The following is a 20,001-nucleotide window of genomic DNA, read 5'->3' as shown; positions in this document are numbered from 1 at the left end:
TTAACATGTCTTTCCCCTGCATCAGTTGAAATCTCAAGAGCAAAAGCTATATCCTGTCTATGACCCAAGTGTACACAAACATTTATAGCAGCTTTTGTGGTGACCAAAAATTGGAAATTGATCAGGTACTCATCATCAATTGGGGAATGGCTAAACAAATTGTGGTACATAAATTTGATGGAATGTTAATATCCTGTAAGAAATGGTGAAAGAGATAGATTCAGAGAGACCTGGGTAAGCTTGTAAAAATGTTCTCAGATGCCCTTTGAGACATGATATTCTCTGTTCTAAGGTCTTTTCCAGCTCTATCCCTCTCTCTGATTGCTTCTCCTTCCTGCAGACTGTCTTTTATTTTAATCCACTGAATAACTTTCTTAGAAGGAGACAGGTTAGGGTCAAAGAAAGGGAGACAAAACTCAAAAAGTTTATGTTGAGATGTACATCAAACTAGCCACTGTTTGTCATTGGGTAGCAGAATGAGAGAAGAAGTTTGGGGGGGGAAGGAGACTAAAACAACTTGCAAAAAAGAGATGAGGGAATTTGAGGTGATCTTCCTTTTTCCCTTCCTATTATTATTGTTTTTTATTAGTAGAGAACATTGGGAACTGACTGGATACCATTTTATTCTCATGAAGCTAAATTGCTGACATGCATTCCCTAATCATATTTTGCAGACCTTACTCTTCATTACTGTTATTTTTCCCACAGAAAAGGTGACAATGTTTAACTGAATGGATTATTTTGTGTGTGTGTATGTGTGTGTGCATGCATGTGTTTAAAAACACATAAAAATGCTACCCTCAGTGGTGAACAGGTAGGACAGAGAAGAGAAAACTGTGGAGAGATTCATTGATTGTGTGTGTGTATACATACACACACATGAACATATATATACATATATAAATACATATATACATGTATATTTCATATATACATATGAAAACAGAGTCCCAGAGAGTCAAATGTCTTGCCAAAGCAGTAAGTTTAAGAGGAAGGCTTTAAACCCAGGCGTTCTGGGTCTAAATCCATTGCATTTTCCACTGTACCAGACTTAGGGGGAGGAGGTGGGGTGAGTCTGCAATGTGTTGCCAAGAAGGTTGCGAAACTTTGTATGTGGCATTTAGAGGGAAGGGTAGATATCTGTTTTCCAGAATAACTTAAGTACAGTTCTTGCCAAGGAGATGGGCTCATACTTCCAGTGCAGTGATTCAGGGTTTGTTCACCTAGGGATGTGCCAGTTTTATATCACTCTTCTGCTTAGAGAGAAATGGGCAGAGAGCTCCCCTTGCCTCAGGAAGCACAAGGAAGCAGAGTCAGCTTGAGCTGAAACAATGGGGAAAGGATTCTTCATGTGGTGTTAGAGAAGGTATCTGGGAATTCCAAACATCTCATTGTCCTTAGTGAAGAAAAACCTACAACAAGGTTACATCAAGAAACTTAGCTTTGGTGTTTGCTTATCTCATCATCTTATATATCAAAATGTCAAAAAATACATCAAAAATAATTGTAAAGAGCTTATTATATGCCAGGTATTGTGCTAAATTCTGATGATATGGAGAAAGGCAAAAATTAGTTGTCACATGTGTAACTAATTAGGCATATACACAAGATGTATGTAGAGTAGGTGGAAGGTTGTTGCTTGTTCTTAGTTCTCAAGGAGGACCATGACATCAGGGAGGTGATGCCATGTGAATTGGATTTAAGTGAGAGAGGGCTGTGCAAAATCATCAGCCTCACTTTCTCCTCCAGAATCATCTGGGTTCAGTGGCCAGATATAGGTCAAGACGACTGGAAATGTCCCCAGATGTTGTGAGAGACCCTGGCCTTTTTAAATCTTTCCCAGGTCTCAGTTTGACTGAGGCACTACCCACTCAGTGATTCAGGCTAGGTAAGAAATGAGGCAAGGAATGGCTTCTTTAACTAGTCAAAAAAAATCAGTCTGGGAGGGGAAGACCCTTGGGGGTTTCTGGTCAAAACAGAAACAATTGCTATTCACATTCACTCTGAGCCAACAGGGTCCCCAACTGGGGCTTGGGTTGGGACCTGCTGGTGAGGTGGAAGGTAATCTCAGTGGGGAAAGCAGGAACAGCTCGGGGATAGGGGAAGAGTCCCAGGAAAAGGTTCGTTCAGAAAATACAATTTGAGCTGATTTTTGGAGAAAGACAGGGAAAGTAAGCAGCAGGATTGAGGAAGGAAAGCTTTATAGGTATAGGCACACTCAGGAGAAGGAGTGTTGGGTTTGAGAAACAAGAAGTAAACCAGTTAGCTGGAATTCAGGAAGGGGAGTGTGTGTTTGTTCTTCTTTGCTGAAGAAGACCATGCCATCACAGAAATAATGACATGACTTGCACTGGACTTTGTTTTGAGTAAGGGAGGGCTGTGCAGGTCACCAGCCTCACTTCTCCTCCACAGCCATCTGAATCCAGTGGCCAGATATTCATCAGGATGACTGGAGATGACCCAGGATAAGGCAGTTGGGGTTAAGTGACTTGCCCAAGGTCACATAGCTAGTGAGTATCAAGCGTCTGAGATGAGATTTGAACTCAGGTCCTCCTGACTTCTGCACTGGTGCTTTGTCCACTGCACCACCTAGCTGCCCCCAAGGAAAGAGGGTAAAATATTACAAAGACGGGGAAGGTAGAAAGAGGTTATGTTGTAAAGAACTTTAAAATACTATACAGAAGACTTTACATTTGATGCTGGAGGTAGTAGGGAGCCACTCCAGTTTAGTGAGTAGGTGCATGGCATAGTTAGACCTGCATTTTAAGAAAATTACTTTGGCAGCTGAGTGGGGGATGGTTTGAAATAGAGAGATCAATTAAATGGCTGTTTCAATAGTCCAAGCAAGAGATAGTGAACAAGAGTGGTTACTGTTTGAGTAGAGAGAAGGGGACATATATAAGAGATGCTATGAAAGTATGAATGACAAGATTTGATAATGGATTGGTTATTGTTAATGAGAGTGAGGAGTTGAGGCTGTCCCTGAGGTTTTAACCTTGGGTGACTGAGAGTGATGTGGGGTTTTACTTTAATTTGATGGTCATAACAACTCATGCTTATAAAACCGTGTGTAACGATAGAATCCTTTATCATTAATTAGTTTATTTGATCCTTGCTATGAAGTAGGGAAAGTATTATTACCTCTTTATAGATGAGAAAATTGAGGCATAGAAAGGTAAAGGAGCAAATTAAATGGCGGGATTAGGCCTCAAGATCAAGTCTTCTAATTCTAAACCTAGTCCAATATTCTTTTCATTACACTGTGCTGGATTGCCAAATGAAAAAATATGAACCCAAGAAATTCACTTAGGTGACTTGTGTTGAGGCCTATTGTCACTTTTAGCCAGTTTCCAAGAAAAGGGAGTAGAGAGACAGAAAACAGAGAGGGGAAACATGCATCCAGAGCCTTGGGGTGGGTGTCAAACCATGGCAAGAACTAAGGCTTTACTCACCCGGTTGTCTTCGGGAGTGGGAGGAAGAGGCTTCTTTGAAGCTGAAATGAACAACCAGAAAAACAAAATAAACATAAAAGCAAAGTGGGCAAACCCCAGAGACAAACACCTAAGGGATGTGGGGGCTTTTCACCAAAAAAGGGCAGTATAGAGAACAAAAGGATAATAGAGAGGAAAAAAGCAAATGCCTAAGTCTCTCTGCTAGGCTACTGTCAACTTGGGGGCCCACCAATATTTTCAGCATTTTTGGCAAACAGGGGAGATGAATGACTTACTCCAATTCACTTATGGCTGAAGCAAGTGGACATGTGTAAATTCACTAAGCAGAATAGGTGATTTTCTCTCTATATTATATAATGATGAGGAATTATGGTCTAAAAGTGGGAATTAGTGACTCAGGGGAACTAGTGAATCATTGATTTCCTGACACTGCTGTTGGGTCCTTGTCACCTCCTGCACATCATTTCTGAACAGACGAGCTGGGGGTGGATAAGGTGGGTTGCTATTTTTTTTGAGGACCAGATCTATATGCTGTGGCTTCCAAGCTTACACATATTAGCTTGCCATCTTTTTCTTCCCCTTTCTTCATCACTAATAATTCTTCTTCCTTCTCTTCATCAGAGCTATTGGCATTTAATGATGCTCAGTCTCATTCTAGGTAAAGTGAATGGGGCAGGAGAGATGACTGGAAACCACACTATGCCACTAGTTGAAAGAATCAGGGATGTTTAACATGGGGAAGAGAAGACTGAGGGAGAAGAGTACCTTAGCACAGATACTTATAGTTGCTGCTAAATAATATTGAATTGCTTTGCATAACTTGGGGTCAGGAAGCTTTGATGTGAGATCCTGATTCAGATACTTATTATGGAACCCTGGGCAAGCTACTTAAGCATCAGAGCTTCAATTTCCTCATTTGTGAAATGATGAGTGAAGGACAATAAATCTAGAAGTGTAAGGAACCTAAAGGGCTGTCTATTCCAACCCCCTTATTTTATAAATGAGAAATCTGAGGTCCCAAAAGGTTAAATGTCTTGCCCAATGCCATATAGATTGTAAATATCAGAGGGGGAATCTGACTCCAGAGCCAGGGCCCTTCCCACTGTACTATTCTATCACTAGTGATATAGCACTGATGTCATAAGGTTAGGAGGATCAAGTGAAATAATCCAACTTTGTAGATCTTGTTTTTCAGTTGTTTTTAATCATAGCTGACTGTTCATGACCTTATTTGGGGTTTTCTTGTCAAAGATACTTGAGTAGTTTGCCATTTCCTTATCCAGCTCATTTTACAGATGAGGAAACTGAGGCAAAAAAGGAGTGACTTGCCCAGGGCCAGTAAGTGTCTGAGACCAGATTTGAACTCAGGTCTTTCTCTTGCTCAGACCATGCTGGCTCCTTTGTTTTCCTGTCTTCAGTTACCAACACTCAGCTTCTGGGACCATGAAACAGGGATGGCATCATGCTCAGCCACGTGGCACTAGGGATGTCATGAGTTTTCACACAAAGAAAGAACAGTGTACAGCCCTGCACCGAAGTTAGTGTAGAAATCATTGAGTGAGGGGTTTTCTTTCCCCATTCTAGGATCATATAGAATGTTTACTGTTTCAGTTGGAAGACTTTCCCATTAGTGAACAACTTATGCACCTCTCCAGCTGTATGACTCTCATCAGAGGGACACTAAGGTAAGGATGGTCAAGCAGTCAATCAATAAATATTTATTGAGTTCTTAAACTCAAAAGAAGCTGTGATCACATTGATTTGCAAGTCCTCCAGTGATACATCTCTGTATTCATTGCCTCTTCTTCCTCACCTACAGTTCATTTCTGACCCCACCATTTTACTTAAAGAGCTCTCTCCAAGGTCACTCATTTTCTTTTAATTGCTAATCTGGTGACCTTTTCACCATCCTCTTTCTACTTTACCTCTTTAGCTTTTGACACCATTGTCCACCCCCTCCTTAGTAACCAAATACACTTGGCTTCCATAACAAGGCTTTCACTTGGTAGGATTACTCCTCCATTCTCCTTGCTTACTCATTCTTCCTCCTGTCCCCTAAGTGTGGGTGTCCCCTTCTTCTATTCTCTTTTTATGCTATCTCCCTCTTTGAGATCTTACCTACTCTCATGGCTTCAATCATGATCTCTTTACAATGAATTACAAATCTCTACATGAAATCCTTATCTCGTTTCCACATCTCTCTGCTGGATAGCTCCACCTGGATGTCCTGCTGGCACTTCAAATATATCATGTCCAAAAGATAATTTATTGTATTTCCCCCTAAACTCACCCCTCCTTTAAACTTCTCTATTTCTATTGAGGGTGTTGACATCTTCCCAGACACCTAAGTTCAGAAACTCTGAGTCATTATTAACTCTTTCCTTTTCATCATCCCACTACAACACTATGTCCAATCCCAATTAACTGTCATCTTGTTTTTCAATCTCTACAATAACTTTAATATCTGCCCCCATCTTTCTATTGATATGGCCTCTACCTTGGTTTGGACCCACATCACCAGTCATCTAGACTATTATAATAGCCTCTTAATTAGTTTCCATGATTCCAGCTTCTCCTCCTTTCCTTTTTCTATCCACCTACCAAAATTATTGTCATAAGGCTGAGGTTTGACTATGTAACTTCCCTGCTCAAAAATCTTCAGTAGCTCCTGCCTCTAAGATGAAATACAAACTCTTTCAGTTCAGCAATCCAAGTGTTCCATGTTTGGCTTTAGCCTTCCTCTTTTAGACATGTAATGCTTCTCTCTCTCTCTCTCTCTCTCTCTCTCTCTCTCTCTCTCTCTCTCTCTGTCTCTCTCTCTCTCTCTCTCTCTCTCTCTCACACACACACACACACACACACACTCTCACACACACACACTCACACACACACACACTCACACACACACAAACACACACTGTATATTCCAATTAAACTGGACATCTCTTCTCTATCGTCTTCCAACATGTTTCTCCCCCCCTCACCCCCCAATGCTTAGAGTGAATTTCATTTTTATCTCCTCTAGGAATCCTTAGCTCACTTGTTACCTTCTCCCAGAAGCCTTCTCCATGCCCCTAGTTGTTTGTGCTCTCTCTTAATTTAAATTACCTTAGATTAAGTTTCTCTGTGAAATGTTGAACCCCTCCCCTCTTGCCCCAGGAGAACATTAGCTCCTTGAGAACACGAAATATTTTTTGTCTTTATGTCCCCAGGACCAAGCCTGGTGCCTTGTACAGAAACCCAGAATCATCACATAATTTGAGAATTGGAAGGAATATCAGCAGCCATATAGTCCAACTCATATATGAAAGGAATCCTCATTGTAATGTACTCAACTAGTCCAACTTCTGTATGATGACCTCCAAGGCAGTCTATTCTACTCTTAGACAATGAGGAAAGTTTTTTTGGCATGGCGTCTAAATTGGCAAATTTCTCCTCCTTCACCCCATCTCAAACCAGTCTTCTCTGGGCTAAATACCCCACAATTCTTTCAACTGATCCTCACATGATAGGAATCCAAGGCCTCCAAGGAATCCTACTAGCCCTTCTCTAGACATTCTCCAACTTATCAATATCCTCCTTAAGTCATGATGCCCAGACCTGAACACAGTCTAATAAGGGCAGAATACCTCTAGTTCAGCTTTCAACTCTCTCTTCCTGGAAGCTGTATTCCTCTTCATAGAAACTGCCCCACTTAAAAGATTGGTTGAATTGATGATCATTGAATCATATATAGGATCATAGATTTTGGGCTGGCATGGACCTAATTTGATGTCTTATTTTATAAGATGAGAAAACCGAAGGCCAGAGGGGTCATTCCAATTACCTAGGGTTACATAGGTAGTAAGTGGCAGAGATGAGATTTGGCCCTAGGGCAGTCCTCCAAGTCCAGATCTAATGTCCTTGAATTTAATTGTCTTAGAGGTGAAAAGTCATGAACAACTTTGGCAGTCTGGTGAGGGGTATGGACTCCATTTCAAAATAACAGTGAGGTATTTTTTTTTTATTTTTAAGTGAAGGAAATTCTAAGTTAGAAAATAAATGTAAATTTTTTTCCTACTCAAGTTCACAGACCCCCAAAATCTATGACCCCCTTAAGCTCCCTGAACTTCAGATTAATAACTCATGATCTAAGGCAACTTTCTCATTTTACAGATGGGTCAACTAAAGTTCAGAGTTGAAGTAAGTTGCCTAAGGTCATATAGTCATTAGCAGATAAATTTCCAGGGGTGGAGGTGACATTTTGCCCCAACCTAAAGGAAAGACATTTAACTTCCTTCTTATGCTGTGGTTCATTGCTAAAGGGTCCTGTTACTGGATGAGCCCAACAGAGATAAATTAACCCGTTCTCAGACTAGGAGATGAATTCCAAGTGTTGTTCATCTTTAGTTTTCAAAGAGGATGAATGACATCATGGGATGATGTGTTAATTTATGAATCAATTGGACTGAAGTGAAGCAGATTTGCATAAAGTTGTCAGCCTCCTTCTGTCTTCCAGAGTCATCAAAGTCCAGTGGCAAGACAAAAGTCAAGATGACTATCTATGGCCCAGAATGCAATGGATGACTTTGATGTCTTTGATGTCTGACTAAGCTCTGCTTCACCACCTTCATGGCCATTGGAACAAATTGTTTTCATCTACCTATTCTGCCAGGGGAAGTCTTTAGATGTTTGAGATAGACATCCCTTTAACTCAACAACAGGTTTGAGGCCTAAGCACCAGATACTAACACTGGGATCAGCAATATTTTGAAATCAGTGTGCCACTTTGGCATGTTCTGTTAATCTGATATTCCAGGGAAGAGAAGATGAAATTAAGTCCAGGGCTCATTCTTGCAAGTGCAGGACAGGGGCAAATACTGTGGCATTACAGATTCTCAAAATTGTGGGTGGTTGGTGTAAAGAACAGGCATGGGATAACAGCAATCATCCCCTACTTTGCCAGCCCACATGTTGATATTATAAGAGAACAACTATGAATAAAGTTCACTTGGATAAAAGAGAAAGTGGTAAGAAGAAGGAATCAATCAATAAGCACTTACTAAGTGCTAATAAGTACACAGCAATGTTCCAGGTACTAATTATGCCTAACTGATATGGATATGAAAAAATAAAAATAGTCACTGGCTTCAAGGAGTTCCCATTCTAATGGGGGGGAAGCAACAAACACATAAATAGGCCTTAGAAAGAAAATATAATCAATGTGAGACATGAGGATACTTGCTTATTTTCTCATTAAAATATCATATTACATTTATTAAAATGTGTGGTTTTTCTCCCTTTCTAGTCCTCAAGACGTATACAAAATTTGTCACATGAGAAAATATAGGTTACCAATGGGGACACCCAAAGATGATGGATGAATGTATGAAATTACCTGGTACTAGTGGAAAGGCAGAGAAGAGAGCTCATCAAACCCATGTGTATGATAGTATAGGAGGTCCAAAGGGGGAACATATTCTTACCATTCTTGGTTGGATCATACTCAGCACAGCCAGACGCAAGCTTTTCAGTCTGGGCGCAGCATCTCCACCTCCCATCCATCCAGAAATTGGGGTGGTACTTAGGCACCAAACTGTTGTTATTCTTGGTTTCTGAAAAAGTTTGATAAATATTTAGGCAAAGAAAGGCAGCTGAACTGCTTTAAAGACAAATGGAATGACTTGGGTCCTTAATGTTAGCAACAACGGTCTCTTTGATTACTGCAAAAAAATATTAAACTTGGAATAAAAAGGCCTACTTCCAGACCCAGCTCAGACACTTACTGTGTTTCACTAAATCTCTCTCATCATCATTTTCTTTATCTGTAGAATATAAATAATACTTACACTGCCTACCTCATAGAGTTGTTGGAAGACAAGAACATTGAACTTGGAACCAGAAGACCTAGATCCAAATCTTGGCTCTACTATTGACTTCCTTTATCATATCAGAAAGTCTTTTAACTTCTAGGGCCCTCAGTTTCCTTACTTGTAAAATGAAAGGAAAGGAGAATGGTATCAAATTCAAATAGAAAAAGATTACTTTAGGATGACAGTGAATTTTTGTAGTTGTTCAGTTGTTTCTCAGTTGAGTTCTACTCTTTGTGACCCCATTTGGGGTTTTCTTGGCAGAGGTTTGCTGTTTCCTTCTCTAAGAGGAAACAGAGTTAAGTGACTTGCCCAGGGTCACACAACTAGCAAGTATCTGAGACCAGATTTGAACTTAAGAAGATGGCTCCCTGGCTCTAGGCCTGAAGCTCTATCCACTGTGCCACCTAGCTGCCTTAATACTGAATTAGAAAATCAACATTATCTATGTTGTATTTTGTTAAACATTCTCAATTACATTCCCACTTGGTAGTTTTCAGGAGGCATGTGACCTACTTGCCTTGAATTTTATCCCTATGGACTAGATGATCTCTAAAGTTCCTTCCCATTATAAATCTTGTGAACCATGACAGGGAACATCAACCAAGAAAACAACCAAGAAACCAAGAACCACTAAGAAAAATTCTCATGAGGAACGAGTGGCGCAAGAGAAACGATGCTAGATTTGATGTCGGAGGACCTGAGTGTAAAACCACTTACTACTTGTGTGATCTCAGGGGAGTGCCTTAACATCTCTGGACCTCAGTTTCCTCTGTAAAATGTGGGAGGGGGCAAGGAGGTCTCAAAGTTCTCTTCCTGCTCTCAAACTGTGATTCTACGATCCCTATATTGAGGGCAGTAGTAGAATAATCAGGGGTCTCAGTTTGTGCCAGTGTTGTCTAAGGAGTATATCGCTTGGAAAGAGCACAGCGTTAGGAGACCTGGCGTCTAATCCTGGTTCTGGGACTACCTTTGGGTAAGATTGGGAAAATCACTTTAGTTCTCCAGGTTTCAGTCCCCTCATCTCTGAAATGAGGAGGCAGATGACTTCCAAGGTCCTTCACACCTGTAACATTTTGTGAATCTAATTCAGATTGGCAGCTTCTAATCGGCAGACATAGCTTTTGTTTCATTCAGCACACATCCAGAATAGAGCTTAATACATATAGGTAAATAATAATATGAATAGAATAATGACTAATAAAAAATAGATAAATAGATAAACAAATGTAAAATAAATAAATATAAATAATAAATATAGATGCCCATAAGTGGTCTGCGGGTACCCAGTTCTCAATGATTAGCTGTAGATCTTTTGCAATAAACAGAACTCAAAGAGAATAAGATAGAAGTAGAAGACTTTTCTTAAAAACCAAAAACCAAACAAATGAACACTGCTCAGGCACTTCCTGTAAATTATATGATCTTCTCTAGCAAAACTTGTCAGTGTAATAAATTATGGTTGAACAAGGTAATCTTAGACAAGAAAGCACATTATTAATGGTAGATCTTATTTAAATTAAAACAAATTATTTATTGGTTTATTGGCAGCTAGGTGGCACAGTGGATAAGAATGCTGGGCCAGGACTTGGGAAGACTCATGTCCCTGAGTTCAAATCCAGTCTGAGATACTTCCTAGCTGTGGAACTCTGGGTAAGTCACTTAACTCTGTCGGTCTCAGTTTCTTCATCTGTAAAATGAGCTGGAGAAGGAAATGGCAAACCACTCTAGTATCTTTGCTAAGAAAACCCCAAGTGGGGTCACAAAGAGTTGGACACAACTAGATAACAAAATTGGTTTATTAGTCAGTGGGACCTAGTAGCTAGAGGGCTGGAGTTAATCTATGTCTGACCCTAGTTGTGTGACTTTGGGCCAATCTCTTGAGATTACTCTATGAAGTTATAGATTTGCTTCAGTCTATGTTGTAAATGAAGTTTCCCTCACTGCAAAAAGAAATCACGGAGCTTTCATGCATTTTTTTGTCACTGTTGTTCATTGTTTTAATCACAGGCAAAAGTCTGGTTACCTTCTTTAAGAGCCAACACCCATCTCTGTCGGCTCTCTCGATCAGGAGCGAATACATATAGGAGATAATTATCGTGCACCACCTGGAGTGGGAGACATGCAACAGAATTAGTAAATGCAACACAAACCTGTTGTCTGTCAAGAAGATGCTTTTTTGCTTAATGAAATTTTGACTGGTTCTTTAGGTCAGTGACTTAAACTTTTTGATCTTAGGATCCATTTATACTCTTAAAAAATATTATTGAAGATCCTAAAGAGTTTTTGTTTAAGTGGGTTATGTCTATCAGTATTTACTATATTAGAAATTAAAACTTGTTAGTATTATTATGACAATAGCTTTAACCTTGTAGGCTCCCTGTAAAGGTCCCGGGACCCCAGAGATCTCATGCTATTCACTTTGAGATCAGTTTGGCACTGTATGGATTTGGATCCTGAGGCATCATCTTGTACGGACTAGTTAGCTGGAGTTGGAGTCAGGCAGACCTGGCTTCAAATCTGCCTCTAATACCGATGAGTTGTATGAATGTGGGAAAGTCACTTGACCTCTTTAACTTCTTTATTTTCTCATTTGTAAAACTGAGGTAATCGCAGCAGTAACACATCTCCCAAGGTTAGTGTGAGGCTCAAATGATATAATGTATGCAAAAGTGCTCAGCAAACTCTAAAACGCCATAGAAATACTAAGTACTCTTAAAAGGACAGCTGGTCCAAATGATTAAAATAATGCAGATGTTTTGGTGGTTGGTTAATTTAGTTTAAGAGTAACTATTAGGTGGGAAGCTACGTGGTACCATGGATAAAGCACTGGGCTTGGAATCAGGAAGACTCATCTTCAAGAGTTCAAATCTGATCTCACATACTTCCTAGCTATGTGACCCTGAGCAAGTCACTTAACCCTCTTTGCCTCAATTTTCTTATCTGTAAAATGAACTGGAGAAGGAAGTGGCAAACCACTGCAGTATCTTCACCAAGAAAACCCCAAAACGGGATTGCAAAGAGTCGGATGCAACGGAAAAATAAATGCTAGGCAGATTAGGTTATTGAACTTAGATTCTATAACCTCTTGCCTTCAGTAAAATAACTTTTACTTACAGCAAATAGCATTTTGACTCTATCAGGAGACAAATTTCTTCTTACTAAGAAAGCACATGTATTTTTCAGGCTACAATTTTGTGACAATTTTTACTTGCTCTTTCTGACATATGTACTATAAAGTTATTAGACGGAAAATATGCAATCAGATTTTCAAACACTAGGTCCTGAAGTCATTTCTTTCATTTCAAGTCTTTCATCTTTTCTCACAAAAGTCATAACACAAGGGCCTTTTTCCATAGAAGAGAGATTCTCTCCCCATGCCAAGCTTATTATGAATGTTCACAGTTTCAGTTTGGGAGATCCTCCAATAAGGGAATAATTATTTACCTTTCCAATTATATGACTCTCATCAGGTTCATACCAAAGATATCAATCAATCAGCAAGCATTTATTAAGCAGTAATAGGTGCCAGGCATTGTGCTAGGTATTGAAGCTACTCCAATACTCCAATGAGCTGTGATCTTGTCAATTTAGGAATTCCCTTCAATGCTGCAAATTGTAACCCATCCATGCTTTCCCCTTCTGTTCACCCTCTGTCCATGCTTGCTCATAAGTGTGCCATAGGAGACCTACCCAGCATGATTGATATCTTCCTTACTTCATCTCACATTAGGAAAATACCAGTGAATCTCTATCTGCCAAGTATCCTTCACCCATGACACATGATCAGCCCATCCTTTCTTCTTATCATACACTTCCCTGATAGCATCATTTACTCCTGTTCTTCCTAGTTCCTCATTGGTTATATGGTACAGACTACTTAAGGACTGGGCTTGTCCACTGCCCTTTGTGTGATAATCATTTTAATTCTTTAAATTGTTGTATCATAGGTCTTGCTAGCATAAAGAAACACCAGTAGAATGTCAATATTAGAAAGGTAAGTTTTTTGTTTCATGGGAAGCTTAGGGTCATTAAAGGAGCTTTGCAATTTCTTAAAGGAAATCCAACCTCATCTGTTCCTTTTGTCCATCTTTGAACCTACCTTGTTGTCTCTCTGTACCCTTTCTCCCCAGATATACAAAGTGATAAACAAGCTCTAAGGGTTTTTCTTCCAAATTTATGCCACGATTTGGGCAATAGTTATTCTTCACCTTCCAGGTCTTTGCTATAGGGATGGGCAAGTCAAACTTTGAGTGGTTACATATCTTTTCTAGGAAGTTCACAGTGATGTGAGAAGTACAATGTCATCCATAACAGGAATGTCCAGAAGACCTCACCATCCACAGAGAAACCCTCTATGACCTGCACTCTATACTAGATGTCCTTTATCAGCGTGGCAAAGTGTACACTTTGAGCAAGCATATGTTTTCCTGTTATAGGTCTTGCCTGATGTTTATGATCAGAGAATTGATGAACAAAGTCATTATTTCTATCTCTTAGGGAATGATTTTTATATATGGATGAGAACTACAATACTGGAAAAGAGGGATCCTTTCAGACAATATTTTGCTCTACCAGTTCAAATTTCTTTTCTATAACCAAAAAATGATAAACAAAATAGGAGTTTATCTTCTTTACATCTCTCAGGCAATTGCTAAATGATAAAGATGTTGTTCATGTTGAATATTCCTTCTGAAAGCCCTATGACCCCCTAGTACTACCCTCATTTAGGATGTCATTGATTCATATACAGATGACTTCATAAAGATTTTGTATAGGTTGGGTGTAAGCACATAGGTTAATTGTTGTTCATGTTTTCTCGGCTATCTTTTTTATTAGTAAAGTTTGAGGAGTTTTTTTTTCCCTACAAAGTCTTTGGTATCCTCCCCTCCTTCAGATTCTTTGCATATCAATCTCTCAAAACTCTCACAATCATGTCCTTTAGGATACACACACACACACACACACACACACATATAATATGTTTATATACATACATATACACATATATTTATATATGCATATTTATGCATATATATCAGATGCTTTCCTACTCTTTCTTCTCTTTATTACTATTTGAGACTGTGATATTAGGGTCCAAATGTAATGTTTCCACTATCCTTACTATGGGAAAAAAGTAGTTCTAGTAATTATTACAGATGCCTTCCATTTCTTTTACTTATTCTTTCATTTTTGTTTTTAATTGCTCTTTGCATGACTTTCCTTGGTTGAATCTTTTGCCAAGCCTTCTATATTTTCTACTCTCAGGAAAGGTGCCACTTTATGAAATAATACTGCTCATAATCAACCACTATCCTTCTTCATAAGAGTTTACAAATTAATTTATATTGTCAACCAGTATTGTCTATAGCTACCATCTCTCTGCATGGACAGTTAGTAAAATGTTGCTGAGTCTGACTCTTTCTAGGCTTTTTTTGTCTCTTTGTTGTGGCAATAGATTTAAAGCAATTAAATTTGTGTTTAAAAACTGTGTTGATGTTGTTTCTGATGTAAAACTGTGTCAATATCATGTCTGATGTCCATTTCCCATAGCTAATTAAGATAAGACCCAGGATTCCATGAACCAGGAAATTCTCTCTGAGAAAATTCCCTCAACCAATATAGATTAGCATTATCTCTGCAAAGGATAGTTTAAGATAGCTGCCTGGGATGTTAAGAGGTTGTCACTTGTTCAGGGTCATGCAACCAACATATGTCAGAGTTGGGAATTGAACCTCAGGTTTTCCTGAAGCCAAGATCAGTCAGCTGTCTCCCCACTGTGCCATACTCTTTTCATTGGTAATCGCTTGTTTAAATAGTTCAGGAATGAGTAGTTTCAGTACTCTTTTTCTCATTATGATTTTTTTTCCCTCTTACTTTGGAAAAATGTGGTCTTTGCCCTGACACTGATTTTTTTAAAACCTTTTCCTCTATGTTAAAATATAACCAATTTCATTTTATGAGGGGATTTGTTGCTTGTCATGGTCCAGAGCTTACCAATTCTGTTCTTGAAGAAAGTGTTCATTATATAAAAGGTATATAATCTGCAAGTTTTTGGCCTCTTTCATTCCCTTATCCTGAATCATACTTTTTTATACAGAATTCTCATATTTATTGCCCAAGATACAGTTGTAGAAACTGAATCATATCAATCTCAACATTCTTGTTGAAAACAAAAGGTGGAAGTTGCAGCTATATGGAAATATGACTCACAAGTACATTTTGGAGAAACAAAGAAAGCATTTGACAGAGTTGGTTTTGTCGTGTTTAACAACTGGCTTTCCACACAACACCCTTCCAAGTTTAATCTGCATTATTAACATTTGCTCCATCACTTTCTTAAGTCTAGGCAATCAACAAAACAATAAATCAAGTCTTGATTTACAGCACTTGTCTATTTCTAAGGTGTAAATGCTCACATTGAAAATTTACAACTGGCTCTCATCAGCTGTCTTGATCTGGCCCCAGCTCAAAGGAATCAAGAAACCTTATTTCCTGGGATATTTGGTCATCTCATTTTGCAGTACTTATTATTAGAATTTGCAAAAAGACTATTATCAAACTAATTGAAATTTATGCATCAATAATAGTCCCTGAGGATACAAAGGGAGAGGAATTCTATCAAAAATTTGATGAAATCTTCTTAAATAGATCAATATATATGCTGATATTTGATGACTTCAATGCAAAGATAAGGATGGTGAAAAATATAGGACATGTGAATACAAAGATAAAAATGAAAAAATACCTTTCCTTAAAGAGCATACCTTTTATTCAAGGAGACACTGTTGTTCAGTCATTACTGACTCTTCGTGACCCCGTTTGGGATTGTCTTGGCAAAGATACTGGATCTATTATTTTCTTCTCCAGCTTATTTTAGGGATGAGGAAACTGAGGGAAAGCAGGTTAAGTGGCTTGCTCAGGGTTACACACTTGTAAATGTCTGAGGCCAGATGTAAACTCAGGAAGACAAGTCTTCCTGGCTCCTAGCGTACCACCTAGCTGTCCTTCTGGAAGACAACACATACACTTAGAACTATACAGAAGTTTAAGTAAAATACATACAAGAGAAGAACAAAGGGATGGGGGGGGGCAGAGATGGATAGCAGGGAATGGGATAAGGAGAGGTCTCATGTAAGTATCTTATAGCTGAGCTAAACTCAAGAAATTAGGAACTAATCACAACTTCAAAAAAATCATGATGAAATATACTTCCCACCTCTATGCAAAAAGGTGCCAGACTAGAAGTACAGACTCGGGTGTGCATCCTCAGAAAAGACCAGAACAGAAGGCTTCTATAGGAAGGGAAGAATTGTGTGTGGGGAGAGAGGAGGAAAAAGGAGCATCAATAAAGCGTTTTTTTTTAAGAACAGAAGAAAAAGGAGAAGCAGATGGAGACAAATACAGAGATTTCATTAGTCTTATTAAACTTATTATGTGTATTTCTTTTTAAAAAAAGAATTTATAACAGAAGCTCATAGTTTCTTATATAATCTTTCCTTTCCAGTTTCTCATACAATCTTCTTTCTAATGGTAGAGATCAGGGTCTGTTTCTGATTTTCCTTTGTATATCCAACTCACACAGGAACCTTCTGTGCTAGTTTTTCTCAAAGTCATTGGCTAGGGACCACCTGATTTGCCACGGTTGAACTTGGGGCCCCATCAAAGGAGGGACCCCTTTCTACAGAATGGTAGGAGTGATGGGCTGAAAGCTGTGGGAACAGTAGCTTTAACCACACCTTGCTCATGGCCTCTGAATTAAACTTCCACCTTTACTTGCAATCTATCCGTGAAAATGAGAACAGATATTTTAGGGGCCCTCTCTAAATTGTGAACCATTATACCAGAGTCTAGGTGGCACAGTGGGTAAAGTACTCAATCTGGAGTCAGGAAGACTCATTTTCCTGAGTTAAAATCTGGCTTCAGCTACTTAGTAACTGTGTGACCTTGGGTAAGTCATTTAACCCTGTTTGCCTCAGTTTCTTCATCTATAAAATGAACTGGAGAAGGACATGGAAAATTACCCCAATATCTTTGTCAAGAAAATCTCAAATGGGTTATGAAGAGGCAGACAACTAAAACATGACTGAACAACAACTTAGGTCAACATCCCCCTGCCTGCATCCTCTCACGACTAAGCCCAGTCACTGTGGTGCTAACAATGAGAGACAACACCTTAGTTGACTTACCTGGAAGGGGTATTTATAGTGACAAGGGATGCTGATGTCGCTCTTCACAATCTCCACACATTTAATTCTGGAAAGTTCAATGGAACCCTTCAAAGTTCGCTTTTTCTGTGGAGAGAAAATCATAACTCTAATTAAGCAAGCAAAGTTCAAGAGTTTGACCCGATGTTTCTGAATGACAGAGACAGTGATAGAGAGGAAAATTCTGAATTTGGAGTCAAATGCCAGCTCTTTCTGTTTTCTACCTTGGCTACTAGAAGCAGCTAGATGGTGCAGTGGATAAAGCATCATACCTGAAATCAGGAAGACCTGAGTTTTAATTTGGCCTTAGATACTTACTAGCTGTATGACTAGGGAAATCTGCCAGTTTTCTCATCTGTAAAATGAAAAGGTTGACCTTGATGACTTCTAAAATCCCTCTCAGTTTTAAATTTATGATTAAAAACTCTCCATCAGCTTCTTCCCTTTCCTTCCCTAGTCCTTAGTTCTCCCTCACAAATCCTCTCCTGCCAAAATGACTGTGAATTGATCTGTCTCAATGAGAATGATTTCTTGTTCTCCATAACGGATACAGATGCTGCTGCTGACTCACCATCAATAGGATATGCTCTGAGTTGTTTTCCATTAATGAAGTTAGGTTTGTATGGGCCATATAATCATAGATATAAAACTGGAAGTGACCTTAAAAGTCATTTAATCCAACCTCTCATTGTACAGATGAAGAAACTAGACTAGAGAGGAGAAATATCTTGTACAAGGTAACACAAGTAGTAAGTGGGAGAGTTAGAATTTTAACTCAGGTCCTGTGCACTGATTCAGCATTCTTTCTACTGCAAAATATAAAGTACTTTGCAAAATTTCCCATGTGACTAATGTGACACATTTGAGAGGCAGGCAGTTGAGGTTTAGGTTAAGTAAAGACTATGGTCATAAGCACAACAGAGGTTGTTTACAGAGGTTGGGTTTACTTAGGGTTCCAACCCAGTGTCTCATTAATTCAATAAATTAAACCACCTGTAGCCCTAAATAACAACACTAAGTTGGAGAACATTGACATTCAGTACCCCCTTCTCATCAATTTCTATAACCACCAGGTACATTTACTTTCCTTTCACTAGTTATGGTGCCATTACAGTGTGTCAATTGGACCTGTTTTTTCTACACATCTCATTCTATACTTTTCCTTTTCTTATATTCCCATCAAAACTTGCCCACACTAGGAGTTTTCCTATGCTAGCCTGAAAAAGTAATCTATGGTAAGATATTTATGACTTCTTTAGGATCACCCATGGAAGTCTATTGTTAAATAGTTCTTACACATAGATTTGATTGTATTAGCTACATGGCAGAAACCTCGAATAATCCATAGGCAAACCATAGTAAGTTTATAGTATCTTGGTTGCCCATGGTAGAATTCTTTCTGCATGGATATTTGTAGAAACAACCAACCTTCCTACACTCATGGCCCCGAGAAATCACCAATGGGGACACATACATTAAAAAAAAAGTTGTTAAATAATGCCCACAGAGAGATAGGTTGTTTTGGAAGAGAGTGAATTCCTCTTCATTCATTAGAAGTCTTCAGAAATAAACTGAATGACACTATTTTTCACTTTCTTTTTTCCTTCCTTTTTTTTTGTTTTGAGTTTTCTTCCACAAAATGACTAATATAGAAATGTTTTACATTGCACATGTATGTCCTATATCAGATTGCTTACTATTCCAGGGAGGAGAGAGGGGAAGGAAAATTTGAAATTTAGAATTTGGAACTTAAAACAAAAAAAAAATCAAATGTTAAAAAATTGTTTTTACACGTAACTGGGGAAAAATATATATTTTTAAAAAAGAAGTCTTTAGGCAGAGACTGGATACCTATTTGTTGAAGATGCTATAATGGAAGTTCTGGTTTAGCTACAAGTTGAATCTGATGAAATCTGAGATCATGTCCAGACTTAAAATTCTATGATTCTAGGACTGTGGCTTAAGTCAAATGAAAGTAAGCCAGGATACAAAAAAGTAGAACCTGTGTCATCAACTTATTTGGTGACTTCTGACAAATCCCTTTACATCTCTGGAACTGTTTCCCCATTTTTAAAATGATAGATGCTAGGTGGTCACTAAAGTCCCTTCTCATCCTAAGAGCCTATGGATCTTAGATGGAAGATTAGTAACAGCTGCCTGTAGGAACCTCGATGAGCACAGTGCCTCCTTAGGCACAAGCTAGTTTCTCTTCTGAGTCTGCCACAGCTGGGATTAAACACTGTAACTCTCACCATAATCATAGCTCTTTATTTAGCATATTTAGCATAGCTCATCAAAATAGGCTGAGTACAAAAGATTGTTTTCCTGCATCCAGCAGCAACTGTCCAGAAACATTGAGCATGGACTTTTGAGTTACAGAGGCTACAAAGCTTCCGGTTCTATATCTCTATTGTCCACTTATTGGTATATCTGATGCAATGAAAGTAAGGAAAGTGACAGCAGTCTTGATATCTCTTTCTGTATTTGGGTACA

At 38.8% G+C, this 20,001-nt stretch overlaps 1 protein-coding gene across 1 annotated transcript in view; it reads right to left on the bottom strand.

The window, feature by feature from the left end:
• ITK (IL2 inducible T cell kinase) overlaps positions 1-20,001 on the bottom strand; it is a 79,214-nt gene that overhangs the window by 39,638 nt on the left and 19,575 nt on the right. Inside the window, exons 2-5 of the mRNA XM_072630841.1 lie at positions 17,491-17,595; positions 11,328-11,409; positions 8,918-9,046; positions 3,453-3,493 (exon numbers count right to left, since the gene is read on the bottom strand). Of these exons, the coding sequence (XP_072486942.1) occupies positions 3,453-3,493; positions 8,918-9,046; positions 11,328-11,409; positions 17,491-17,595 (357 nt within the window). The remainder of the gene's footprint in view (positions 1-3,452; positions 3,494-8,917; positions 9,047-11,327; positions 11,410-17,490; positions 17,596-20,001) is intronic.

Source organism: Notamacropus eugenii, chromosome 1 (genome assembly GCF_028372415.1).
Source record: "Notamacropus eugenii isolate mMacEug1 chromosome 1, mMacEug1.pri_v2, whole genome shotgun sequence".
NCBI lineage: Eukaryota > Metazoa > Chordata > Mammalia > Diprotodontia > Macropodidae > Notamacropus > Notamacropus eugenii.
Note: the sequence above shows the minus strand (reverse complement) of the source record. Positions and strands in the feature narration are given on the sequence as shown.